Source organism: Acinonyx jubatus, chromosome E2 (assembly GCF_027475565.1).
Source record: "Acinonyx jubatus isolate Ajub_Pintada_27869175 chromosome E2, VMU_Ajub_asm_v1.0, whole genome shotgun sequence".
In the NCBI taxonomy this organism is placed as follows: Eukaryota; Metazoa; Chordata; class Mammalia; order Carnivora; family Felidae; genus Acinonyx; species Acinonyx jubatus.
The window spans coordinates 53,108,503-53,121,140 of NC_069396.1; the positions used below are offsets into that span (position 1 = coordinate 53,108,503).

Below are 12,638 nucleotides of genomic sequence, written 5' to 3' on the forward strand. Positions count from 1 at the left end.
CAGTGTCCATCTGGTCCCTCCTCTCCCCCTCCCCCGGTGGGGCCCCACCGCCCAAGAAGAAGTAGGACAGCTGCTGCGGCCCCAGAACGAGGCGCAGCTCCTTCCACCACGAAGGCTAACGGCTTTGCTTCGTGCACATTGGGGAAGCTACTGAACCACACGGCTTTTTCTGAAAATACATTTTTAATGCTCGGGTCTCTTGGTGTGCTGAGCGGTCATCCCATGTGGGGCCGGAGCGTGGGTGGCACCAGCCTTTTGGAACTCGCACCGGGGACGGCTGGGCACCTGGCGCACGAGCCCCTCCTCGTTGACCAGCGTGTGCCCCTCGCGGCTGTGCCCTTCGCGGCTGTTGATTAACACGGCCGCGCGCAGCGCCGACTTGACAGCAGTCTCCACCCAGCCGTGCGGGTAGGCCGTGTGCTCACCGGCGAAGTAGATGCGGCCGTAGGGGACTGACCAGTCGTAGTCCTGCCCGTCGTCCCCGCCGTCTTGCCAGAGCGTCGGCGGCTGCACCACGAAGCCGCCCTGGCTGTGTGGGTCCTCGGCCCAGCGTTTGATTGTGCCACTGCCGTCCCAGAGCCGGTACACGATCGTCCCGTGCAGCGCCGCCACGTCGTCGAGCGCCACGCGCATCGCCTCCTCTTGGCTCAGGCCGGCGAAGGCGGTGGCCGCGTCCGACCACGTGTACGAAGCCAGAAGCAGCGCGCCCTCTCCCGGCGGCGGGTAGAATATCACGCGCGACGGGCGGGCGGTGCTCGAGTGGCCGCCCTCGATGTGCTCGTCGTGCCAAAAGGGCCGGCGGAAGCTCAGGAACACCTTGGTGGCCGGCACGTAGTGCAGCGCGCGCAGCGCCTCCTGCCCCCTGCGCGTCAGCGGCGGCGAGAAGGCAATGCGCTGTAGCGCCGGCCCGCTCGCGGTGAGCAGCACCACATCGGCGGTCATGGCCTTCAGACTCCGGGCCCCGGGCGAGCTCGCGACGTGCACGCGCACATCGTGCGCCCCCTGCGTTATCGCCACGACAGGCGCGTGCAGCAACACTGGCCCCGACAGCGAGCTCAGCAGCGCGCGCGGCAGCAGGTCCCAGCCGCCCACGATGCGGCTGTACCTGCGGGCAGGGCGAAAGCGTGATCCGGGAGCTCGGGCACTGCCCTGCCTCGTGGGCTCCTCCCCGCGGGCCCCGCCCTGGGCACTCCCCGGTACCCATCCTAGTTTTCACCTGCCGGGTCCCCTCTTATCCTGCCCCTTCTCGCGGGCCCCGCCCACTCATCTACCCTTGACCTCGCCAGTCCCTGACATCACCAGAGCAGAGAATGTGCGACCCGGGAACCCCGTCTCTTCTCTGAGCCACACCTTTTTCCGGGAACATTCTTATCCAGTTCCTCCGGAGGAACCGTGACGAGAGGGCGCGTGTGGCCAGACCCGAGCTCCGCGTCTCTCCGCCCCCTGTGCCCCTTCCCGCACCTGTGCGTCCGGCTCCTTTCCCGCCAGTCCCGCCCCACCCAACGCCAACAGCTCCGCCCACTCCGTTTCTCGCCCGCATTGGCCCTCGTCGGCCCCGCCCTGTCCACTGGCCCCGCCTCTCACCGGAGCCGGTCGCTGAGGCAGCTGTGGGCCCTTAGGGCCTCCGCGAAGCTGAGATAGAAGAAGCCGTCCTTGGCCATCACGTCTCCCAGGAGCCGAACGGCCGGCTGGCTCAAGTTCCCCTCCCCGAGGAGGTATTCCTGGGGGATGGGTGCGCGCCCGGGTCAGGACCCAAGCGTCCTGCACCTGGCTGTTCTGTCCCCGCTCCCATCGGGGTCCCTCCCAGGCTGAGCCTCCTGGTTCCGTGACAGGACCGTGAGCTTATTAGTACGGTTCTCTGAAGCTTAGCCATCCAGAGGAGGGACGCAAGCCCAGAAAGGGGGCCGTGTGCCGCCTCGGGTCAGGCAGGAGGGCCGTGGCAGGCCTGGAGTCCGGGACTCCTGCCTTCTGACTCCAGGGCTAAAGCCCACGGGTGCCCTCCTTGTTTCTGTTTCTCAGACGGCGACGCCAAGGCCCCCACTCACCAGGAGCGTGTGCCTTTCAAACTTCTTCATTGCCTTTCTGCAGCCCAGTTTCTTGAGATCTTTGAGGGCCTGTGGTGGAACAAGGGGACAGTGCTGAGCTCCAGGGGCAGGACTGCAGAGGGCAGACTTGGGGTCCAAACCTGGGTTCTCCTCCCGCACCTGCCCATGACCATTTACCATTTACCATTCTTGCTCGAGTCAGCATGGTCCTTGTCCATGCTGTGCCCTCGGCCTTGCCCTCCACTCTGGGAAGTTCTTCCCAAGTTGTTAATGCCCCTCACCTCCCAGCCTTCATCCCACCCTGACAGTGTCACACTCAGCCCTATTGGGTACTGTTGGCCTGCACTTGTCCTAGTCTGTGAATTAGTGCAGGCAGGTATCGTGTCTGTTTTAGTCAATGCTGTATCCTCCTGGTGCTTAGTGATTGTCACCTGCATCACTGGGGGCACAGACAGAAGCAGAGTCCCTTCTGCCCCCTGTCAGCCCTGAGGGGTTATTCACTGGATCCTCCCCTGCCCACAGCCCTCCTGTGGCTCCCCAGGGCCCGGGGCCCCTCAGTCACCATCTTACAGCAGCTGTCGTTCTGCAGCACTATGTGCAGTGCCCAGACCACTTTCGGGCCCCCCCCCCCCCCGACACCTGCGCCGCACCACTGCACTCGTTCCCCTGCCTTGTCTTTGCCTGAAACACGAGTGGCCATCCTCTACTGCGCTGTTCAAGTCTCCTCCCTTCCTGGGAGCCTCACAGCCCCATCTGATGTTAGCCTTCTTCTCTGTCCACGTGGCTTTCCCCTGTGGCTGGGGAACTCCTCAAAGCATGTGCTCCTTTGCTCACTCACTCATCATTCACCTTGCGTCTCCCTAGGCTCCCTGAACTGGTCAGTGCCAGGGCACAGAAATGGCCTGCACTCAGTGCCCACCCTGGTCCAGGAGGGGAGCCAGACAGGGGCTCCCAGAGGAGGCCAAGGCTGGCTCCTCCCTGAGGGCACCAGTGAAGGCTTCCTGGAGGAGGGGACGTCGGACCTGGTTCTTGGGGGATTAGTAGGGTTCCCTGGGTGGGAAAGGGAAAAGGCCTGCCAGGCGGGGCAGGAAGCAAGAGCAAGGGCATGGGTGCAGGATGGTGAAGGAGCATTGTGGGTACGAAGGAGTGCAGGGCTGGGGTGTTTGGCCACTCCGAAGGCTTTGGAGGATAACAAACACTTCTTGGAGGAGAGATGAGGCTAGAGGGGTGAGAGAAACCAGACCACTCAGGGCTTGACCCTGAGGCTAAGGCGCTGGGGAGCCATAGGGGGCTGTGAGCAGGGGCTGGAACAGGGTGAAAAGCCTGAGCCAGAGCAGGGCCCGTGGGGACAGAGAGGTGGGAACACTGCAGGAGAGTCAGGGGGCAGGAGGGATGGGGCTGGGGACTGACTGGTGGTGGAAGGGACAGGGAGGGAGCTAGGACAGCACCTGAGGGTCTGTCTGCCTTGTGACTAGGGTGGGGGTGATGGGGCCATCGTGAGATGGGGGAACCCGGGAGTATGTGTGGGGTTAAGGGAAGATGCCGAGCTCGGTGGGAGCCGGAGGGTCCTGGGGTATGACCCGGGGACGGGGGACATGGACAAAAGTCTGGGTCCCCCAAGATGGATGGGGAAAACATCAGGTCGAAGACCAAAGTTTAAGCCAAAGGCCTTCGTAGAATCTGAGGCTGTCCGGACAGCGTGCGTGAGAAGCGGATCAGAGACCGAGGGCAGAGGGGTGTGGGGGACGGGCCGCGGGGCTCCCGAGGCTGCCTACCCGGTTGAGAGCCATCTGATAGATTTCTTCGGGCGAGTGGCCCTTCTCCCTGGGGCGCAGCTTGTAGCCCAGCTTCTCTGGCATCTTCTCCACCACATAGTTGCGCAGCTTCAGGTTGTTGACCTCTACCCACGTGTTCTCATCATACTGAGTGAATTTGGTCAGGTTGAGTCCCAGACTCTTGCAGAGCTCGTGGAGGATCCTGAAGGAGCAGGGAGAGGCTGCTGAGGGTCAGGCGGGGGCGGGGGCAGGGCTGGGAGGAGTTGGGGCCCCTCTTCCGGAGCGGGGGGCAGGGGTTGAGGACGGGCCTGAGTCTGCATCGGGGCTAGAGCAGGGTGGGAGGACGGGTCACTGGAGCTGGGGCCGGGAATGAGAGGAGAGAGAGGCTGGAAGGCTGAAGGTGTACGGGTTTCGGATGGTGTTTGGAGCCCCGGCAGGCTTTCGCTGGGGCTGGAGTGGGAATGAGGACAGAGCTTGGGTCGGGTGAGGGCTTGCGATGCGGAGGAGACAAGGTTGGGAGGGCAGAACTGGAGCTCTGGCTGGACACGGGGCTCTGAGCACCTCAGGGACACAGAGGTGGGGCTAGGGGAGGCTTCGGTGCCCACAGGGCTGCCTGGCCAGGCCTCACCTGTGCGAGCTGGGCATGCGCATGGCTCCCAGCTCCCCAATCCAGCCTGTCTTCCGGTCCCGGTAGGTGAGGATGCGGCCTCCGATCCTGCTGTCTGCCTCCAGGATGGTGACCTGAGGGATGGGGGTGGGGAGCACCAAGCAGGGCCCTTCAGCTCCTCCCACTGACCCCCCCCTCCCCACCCTGTGCCAGCACCCAGCTTCCATCCCCACAGCAGCCCAGACCTAGACTAGAGAAGGACGCCCTTCTACACGAAAAAGCCAGAGGAGCTGGTGGGAGGACAGATGTCCTAGCAAGCACGTACAGTATGCAGTTTCCCAGCTGCAGCAGGACGACTGCAAGCCAGATTGCAGAGGAACTTCCCAGCCTGGGGGGGGGGGGGGGGAGATTTCCTCCCTGCACAGAAGTCCGGGCCCAGCCCGTTCTCCTTCTCGGCTGAGGCTTTCAGCGAGAGGGGCAGCGGTTAGACCTCAGGCGGTGTTCCTTGAGTGGAGTTACCGTGGCCACCAGCACAAATTCCCCTCCACGAGGTTGGAGGACTTTCAGAGGGACTTCCCTCAGGAATGAGAGAGAGTGGGGCAGGGAAGGTCAAAGGTCTCCCAGCCTCCCCTCCAGTTTCAGTCCTCGGACCAAGGGGAAGGCACAGCTCCTCTCTCCACCTCCTACCAGCCCCTCAACAGGGACGTGGCCGGGCCCCTAACACCCGGGATTCCCAGCCTGCAGCACAAGAGACTCCAGGTAGACTGCGAGCAGCACTTCTCACCTTGTGTCCGGCATCACTGAGCACCTTGGCAGCGACCAGCCCAGCCACGCCGGCACCAACCACAATCGCCCTCTGGGGCTTCGAGGTTCGATTGAGGCCCAAGGTCACAACCTTGAGCAGCACCTCATAGTCAGCATCGTGCATACATTTCTCAAAGGGATCCTGGCTACGGGAAGTCTTCCAGTCCAGGGAGGCCACCAGGCTGAAGAAGATGGAGACCAGGACAAGCAAGTACCGGGCTGGAGGGAGGAGGACGGGATCAGTGGGAAGGTCGGTAGGCACGTGTGGGGAGAGTGGGCGCCGTCCCCCGCGTCCCTGTGCCCCCCTCTCCTGCTTACTTACCCGACGAGGCCATAACTCTCCGCGGGAGATGGTGTCTAGTTTGGAGGGGAAGCAAGGGCCACTGTGACAGGGGCCTGGGTCCCACTCCAGGCCCCGTCCCTAAGGCCACCCGTCTCTCTGGAGCCTCATGCCTCCATCTACCCCTTCCAGCAGTCTCCTGTTCTGTGCTCACCTATCTGCGCCCCTGTCCCCGTCCCTGCCCTCCTGTCCTTCTCTTCTCTGTTCCCCTCTCCTCTGCCCTTTCTCCCTGTGTCTATTTCTGTGGGTCCCAGTTTCCTGGCAGCCTCCCCTCTACCTTGGGCTCTCTGTGGACAGCAGTACCACCCTCTCTCTCCTGTTGCTTCCAAAGGTCTGCCCTGGCCCCCTTCTTGGTCCTTAAACAATGAGCTGAGCCCCGCCCTCCCCTCCCTTTGAGAAATCTGCAGTGGGGGAAATGAAACTACTTTCCTGGGTTGTAGGGTCAGGTGCTTAGAATTTAGTTGAGGCTGGAGGGGGTGGGCGTTGGGGAAAGGGGGTTGAGAGGAAGCAAATCAGTCTATTTTCTTCCTCTTGCCCCAAATAGTTCTGGGGCGGTTGGAAGGCCGGAAATAAATGCTCAGGTAACCATGCTAAGGGTGCCTGGTCTCAGGGTCCCTGTGTCTGCCCTCCTCTGTGCTCTGTCTCCTTAATTCCTGGGGCGGGGGTGGGGGGGTGTCTGGCCTTGGGGCCGCATGTTCCCTGTGATAGTCTGAGTCTGTCCCTGTGTCTAGTTGTCGCTGTGCCCTGAAGGGCCCTTGCTGGCTCCGCTCCCCTCCCACATGGCTGCTCTGAGCCTCCGTCTTCCCCTCCGTGAAATGGACTTAGTAGTGGGACTTGCAGGCAACAGCACAGTGGTCAGAGGCATGGGCTCGGGGCCAGCCTGCCTGGGTCCTGAGCCTGGTGCCTGCCTGTGTGGTTCTGGTCTCCAGCTGTCAAGTGGGGGCCGTGAATCCAGGTCAGGCCTTGTGAACAAGCGCCTGGGTCAATACTACAACTTGCTCCTTAGAAATTGCCAGCTGCTGTCACCGTGGGGGCGCTGGCAGGGGTTCAGGGAACGACCCCCCACCCCCACCCCTGCTCCCCAGCCCTGCACAAGTCGCAGCCCAGGATGTGTGCTCACCCTTCCCATCCCTACGTTGAGAACCACTGTGGCTCTCCGCTCACACTAGGGTGCTGGGGGCTCAGCAAAAAGGCCACTGGAGCTTCCGCCTCTCTGCCTTTGGCCTTAGCCTTCTCCACCTGTCTGTGGGGTGCTTTTTCCCTGAGGGGGGCAGGCAGTCAGAACAAGAGGACCCAGCCTCAAGGGGTCCCCACTCGTGGCAGCAGGGGTCCCTCGGCCCTTGGGACTTTAGCCAAGGGGACACGTGGTGGGTCCCCTGAAATGGGTGGAGGTAGAGAGGCAATTTCAGGGGGTTTTCTTGGGGTGGGGGGAGAAGGCACCAGGCAGCTGGTGGCAGATCCTCTCCAGCGACAAGATGGGAAAATCCAAACAGTGCATCAAAGAGGGATGTGGTTTGGTGGAGGGTGGGGGTTGGAGGGGGTATATCTGAGTGAGTCAGTAAACATATGATGCAGGGGCCTGGGAGGCAGCAGCCAAGCAGGAAACACAATCAGCTGGACAGAGCCCTGGGCCTTGAGGCCAAATGCCAAGAAAGCAAAGGGGACAGTCAGCAAAAACGACAGAGACGGTCCCCACGGTGAGCGCGCACTAAGGTGGTCCTGTGCTCAGTGCTTCGTGCTCACTGTGGACCTCACAGAGCTGCTCTTGGCAGAGGAGGGATCTGACAGGTGGACAGGGGGCAGGTGGGGGAGGAGGACCCCAGGACTCACCCCAGGCCTCAGCGTGGGAAGGCCTTCCCATCACAGACCCTGCCTCCTTCCTTCATGGCGACACGAGTTGAGCACACCGCCTGGTTTCTCCTCTAATCCCAGACACCTTGTGTCGGAGGGGGAGCCCAGCCTGCAGAGCTGGGGGTCCGGCTGGCCCCTCCCCGGAGGCCCATCTGTGCTACTTCCCCATGGCAATGTCACGAGCAGGAGTAACATGGACGCAGAAAGGGGTGGAGGCCGCAGGGCTGTGGAACTCCTGCACTGGTCTCGGCAAGCCGTGTCGGTCCCCAGATCAGTTTGGAGAGCCCTGCCGGGGTCCGAGTAGACCCCCTGGTCTCTCCACCACAGGATTGCGCTTAAAAATCCCCTGGCTCCGGGCACGCCCCGAGCTCACCTCCTGGACTCTACAACAAAAGTGGGGTGCTGACCTCACCCAAGGGGCTCAGCAGGACAGGGAAAGGAAGGGAGAGGAACCCAGCTCATGAGGCCACCCAGGACTGGAAACCAGCAGCGCCTGAGGGAGCAGGGGCCCTACTAGGGCCAGGCCTGATTCATCTTGCTACCTATATAACATGACTGCTACCACGTGCCAGACATGCTTCACTTAATTTACTCCGGGAACAATTCTGACAAGGTGGGTTTAGCTGTCCCCATCTCACGGTGGAGAAAACCGAGGCCCAGAGAAGTCACCAGCTAAGAAGTAGCAGAACCTGGGTATGATCCCAGCAGCCTGGCTCCAGTCCCATGTTCTTAAGCACTTTTTCACCAGCAGAAAGCTCAGGCTTGTGAACTAGGGAGGGGGCCAGGGCAGGGTCTCTCTGCCTCGGCACTGTTGACATTGGGGGCCGTCTTGGTGGGGACCATCCTGTGCATCGTAGGATGCCGAACAGCCTCACTGGCCTTTACCCTCTAGATGCCAGCAGCACCCGGCCCTCAAAGTGTGACAAAAGACACTGTCTCCAGGCATTGTCAATCATTCTCCGGGGAAGGGGACGCAAAATCACCCTGGCTAAGAACCACTGGGCTAGGCTTAGGTTGATGTTGAACGGAACCCCCACAGGTGGCCAGATATGGTGCAGGACGGGGACCTGGGTATGGGGGCAGGAAAAGAAATAGTGGCAGCCACACAGATGTGCAGGGGAGAGGGCTAGTGCCTACATATATCGCTTTCCCAGAGTCAGTTCAAAGACCACGAGTGGTTGGTACTAAAACTTTCCCCAAGTCTCAGAAGAGGGCAGGGCCTTGCCCAGGGGATGTCCAGGGCCCCAGGTGGAAGTCAGGGCTCCGGGCCTGGATCGGGGAGGGGTACAGAGAGCAGAGGACAGACTTACCAGAGGCCCTTGATCTATGGCCTGACTCCTGGACAAAGTCCCCCTTCCTACGGAGCCCTCCTGCCCCTCCTTCCCCAGTTTTCCAGAATCCCTGGGCCCCATGGGGGCGGGCACTCACTGCACAGCTGGCTCTGGGGGGCCCTCTCAGTGCCCATGGCCTTTCTGGTTAGCCCGGGACAGAAGTCATCTTCGGGCGTGTGCTGAAACGGGGTGAATGATGGTGGCTTTGTCCTGATTCCTGTTAGATTAAAGGTGCCAGGGTCCTGGTGTGAAGTCAGAACAGTGGTGAGGCTGTGGAGAGCAGGTCCTCCTTTCTCAAAAGCTTTTCATTATGGAAATTTCAAACATATGTAACAACAGAGAGACTGGGATGCCGAACTCAAGTGCATCCGTCGCCTCCTAGCCCATCTTGTTTCATTCACATTTTCTCTTTCCTCCTCAGATTATTTTACAGCAAATACCAGACATCTTATATTTTGTAGGTAAATACTTCAGGATGCTTCTCGAAAACAGGGGTCTGCAAACTTTTTCTGTAAATATGTGGGGCTTTTTGGCCCACACCATCTCTGTCTTGCCTACTCAATTCTGCCCTCCAAGTAGCCACAGCATGTATAAATGAATTGGTTGTGGCTGTGTCCCAATAAAAATTTATTTACAAAATCAGGAAGTGGAACTGTAGTTTGCCAACCAACTTGTGCTCTAAAAATATATATGAACTCATTTGCTTTAAAAAAAACAAAAACCAAAAACCAAAACTACAGGGGTACCTGGGTGGCTCAGTCACTGAAATATCCATCCGAGTCTTGGTTTTGGCTCAGGTCACAATCTCACGGTTCATGAGTTTTGAGCCCCGCATCAAGCTCTACACTGACAGTGTGGAGCCTGCTTGGGATTCTCTCCCTCTCTCTCTGCTCCTCCCCCACTTGTGCTCTCTCTCAAACTAAACTAAAAAAAGAAAAAACAAAAAAACCACAATGCCATTATCACATTTAAAAATGGCATTAGGGGCGCCTGGGTGGCTCAGTCAGTTAAGTATCCAACTCTTGGTTTCCGCTCAGGTCATGACCGTGTGGTTTCACTGGTTCAAGCCCGCATCAAGCTCTACACTGACAGTGTGGAGCCTGCTTGGGATTCTCTCCCTCTCTCTCTGGCCCTCCCCCCCTTGTGCTATCTCTGTCTCTCAAAATAAACTTAAAAAAATAAAAATGCCATTAAACCAAAGTCCGCATTTCCCTGATTGTCTCAAAAAATTAACAGTTGGAAAAAAAAAAAGAAGAAAAAGAAATTAACAGTCGGTTTGAATCAAAACTCAAGACAGGGCCCACTTGGCATTTGAGTGATGCTGAGGGTCTTTGTCAATGAGCGAGTATTACAACTTTCCAGGTTGGTGGATTTGGTGTCTGTGTCCTTGGAACCAAGGAGCTTAATGGGACCCCACAGCCCCAGGCCAGGCCTGAACCTGGCACAGCAGCACACCAGGTCTGGTTTCTGCCTCGGGGAAATCTTGGGAGGTCATGGGTGCGACCAGGACGGTGTCTGCCTGTGAAGTGTGTGTGTGCACCAGGTGAGTCACTGGCGTTTGAAGTGATCGGTGCCAACGTGTGAGGACTCTAGGGCAGGCACAGGGGCAGCGTGGCCGAGTCAAGCCTGGCTGGGGGCTGGCTTCTGAGGCTGAGGGATTTTGTTCCCAGAAGTTCTGCAGACCACTGCTGCCCGGAGAGTCTCAGGGCAGGCTTTTTAGGCACCCAAGTAATTTCAAGGTTGATAGAAAACTTGGGAGCAGTGGTGTGCTGGGGCTGGCTCATACCAGTGCACGAGAGCAGATGGTTTCATTTTTAGGGTCTTTTTCTCGGTTTGGTTCTGCAAGCCATTCTTTGAAAAAAAAAAAAAAATTTCTGATCAATCTCCTGAAACACAGATTTACTCAAAACTCATTTCTTCCCAATCACCGGATTACATTTTACTATTCTGTATATTCCTGGGGTGAATTCACTGTATCTAGATAGTGCATATCAATTTCCCGAATTCATGCTCAGTGACGTCACGTTCAGTGACCTCAAGTCGATAGCTTGAAATCAGCCCCGGTGGGAGTATTTCCACCATGGGATCGACAACCGGTACCCCATGAGGGCTCGCCCCTTCCCTGGAGAGCCAGCTATTCAACATTTACCAGCACACCACTGCTTGGGAGTCCTTGGTTTCAACCTCCCCTAGAAGATCAAGGGTGCTGTTTGGGGACATCTGATCCTCCTGACGCCAAGCTGTGGCTGACAGGAAGAGGCATGATCCTGGGGAAGGTGCTGGGCCATAGAGAGGCAGTCGTTTGAAAGGGTTTCTTTGGGCTTAACAGAAAGCCATAGCCACAAATCTAATTGCCACTCTTATCCCTGTAGGGGGAGAAGAAACACAGGTATAGCTTATGGAGAGATTCACCTTTAAAAGCCACTGATTCCAAATTTAGTCACCACATTGGCTGTCTTCGTACTAATTAATGAAGAGGAACCTTAAGCAGAGGCCATTTGTCTGCGCTGGCAAAGAAGCGCATCTGTTTTCTTCCTGGAAAGGGAAATGGCAATTACAATGAAGTCGTCATCTGCAGGGTGGTACCCAGTCAGCTGCTGAATCTGTCGCAATCTCAGGGACCCCTCCCTGACTCCCCGAGGAAGCCTGTTGGGGCCGCTTTCCCTGTGGCACCAGAACACTGTAGCCAGCCCTCCCACATGGCCATCGTCCTGATTTTGAACTGTGTTTGAGTGGGTTGCCCAAGATCCCTTGGGGAACAGGAAGAAAATAGATGGAACTTCAATGTTTTCATTAAAAAAAAAAACAAAAAAAAACACAGCTCTGGGGCACCTGCGTAGCTCAGTCGGTTAAGCGTCTTGACTTCAGCTAAGGTATTGATCTCACAGTTTGTAAGTTTGAGCCCCACATTGGGTTCTGGACTGACAGCTCGGAGCCTGGAGCTGCTTCAGATTCTGTGTCCCCCTCTCTCTGCCCCTCCCCTCCTTGTGCTCTGTCTCTCTCAAAAATACATTAAAAAAAATTTTTTTTTATCTAAAAAAAAAAATTAAAAAATACAGCTATACGAAAGCAATTAAGTTTTATGAGCGTTTAATGTGCAAAACAGGCAAATGATATACATTTGAAATGCAAGCTCAGGGGAAATCTTAGCACGACTGTCTGGCCCCTGCCAGCAACCTGTGTGTGGGCAGAAACACTGTCCCATTTTTGTGACCCCGATGCCAGGCCAGCTATTTAGCAGGTGCTCCAAAAATGGGTGTTGAATGAATAAATGTGTATAAAATACGAACTACTTCCTACTTTCTAGGGGGACTTGAGGCTGCCCCATCCCACCTCCCCCTTCAGGGAGAGGGGGTCAGATACGGGTCGCAGAGGCTCTGAAGGCCAACTTCCCAGGAAGGTGGTGGGGAGCTTTTAGAGAGAATCAAGTGGTTTAGTCTGGGGGCTCCCTTCTCCCTCTGCTGTGGCTTTTGCAAGACACTTGTTCTGGGAAGCCAAAGATGGTGAAACGACTTATGGTCATGACTTTGGGCAACTGGACCACAGGTCTCCAGGAATAAGCTTTGGGCATTCCTTAGCAAAAAGCAGGCTCAGCGAGGCAAAGGCCGGAGGGACAGACTCTCCACCCCACAGCAGGAGATCAGATCCAACTGCTGGGCGTCATTCTCGCCTACGGGAGCTGGGGACAAGAGGCACAATGTTGGGCATGTGGAAATGACCTGAACAAATCCGCATCCCAGCTTTACCTGCTTTCCACCTCTGAAGCACAACGAGCACCCTCCAGCTAGCCCCAGGTAATGGAGAGGGACGCTGCCCATGGCACCCGCTGCTGCGGAGCTACCGCCTTCGGGACGATGGCAAAGGACTGGACGTTGATGTGTATCT

General features: G+C 57.9%; 1 protein-coding gene across 14 annotated transcripts in view; it reads right to left on the reverse strand.

The window, feature by feature from the left end:
• Positions 1–164: 164 nt before the first annotated feature.
• The window catches only part of IL4I1 (interleukin 4 induced 1), a 37,164-nt gene continuing 24,690 nt past the window's right edge, over positions 165–12,638 (reverse strand). For 2 of the 14 annotated variants that reach the window (XM_053210526.1, XM_053210522.1), the window contains exons 2-10: positions 11,166–11,288; positions 10,540–10,604; positions 8,851–8,995; positions 5,212–5,450; positions 4,449–4,561; positions 3,821–4,022; positions 2,046–2,114; positions 1,585–1,721; positions 165–1,105 (exon numbers count right to left, since the gene is read on the reverse strand). In XM_053210526.1, coding sequence (XP_053066501.1) covers positions 184–1,105; positions 1,585–1,721; positions 2,046–2,114; positions 3,821–4,022; positions 4,449–4,561; positions 5,212–5,450; positions 8,851–8,887 — 1,719 coding nt within the window. In that variant the 5' untranslated portion in view covers positions 8,888–8,995; positions 10,540–10,604; positions 11,166–11,288 and the 3' untranslated portion in view covers positions 165–183. Of the gene's footprint in view, positions 1,106–1,584; positions 1,722–2,045; positions 2,115–3,820; positions 4,023–4,448; positions 4,562–5,211; positions 5,451–5,553; positions 5,589–5,848; positions 7,369–7,401; positions 7,806–8,850; positions 9,024–10,539; positions 10,605–11,165; positions 11,289–12,638 lie in introns of those variants that run through there. The other 12 variants (XM_027038172.2, XM_027038170.2, XM_053210530.1 and 9 more) reach the window with 11 other exon arrangements.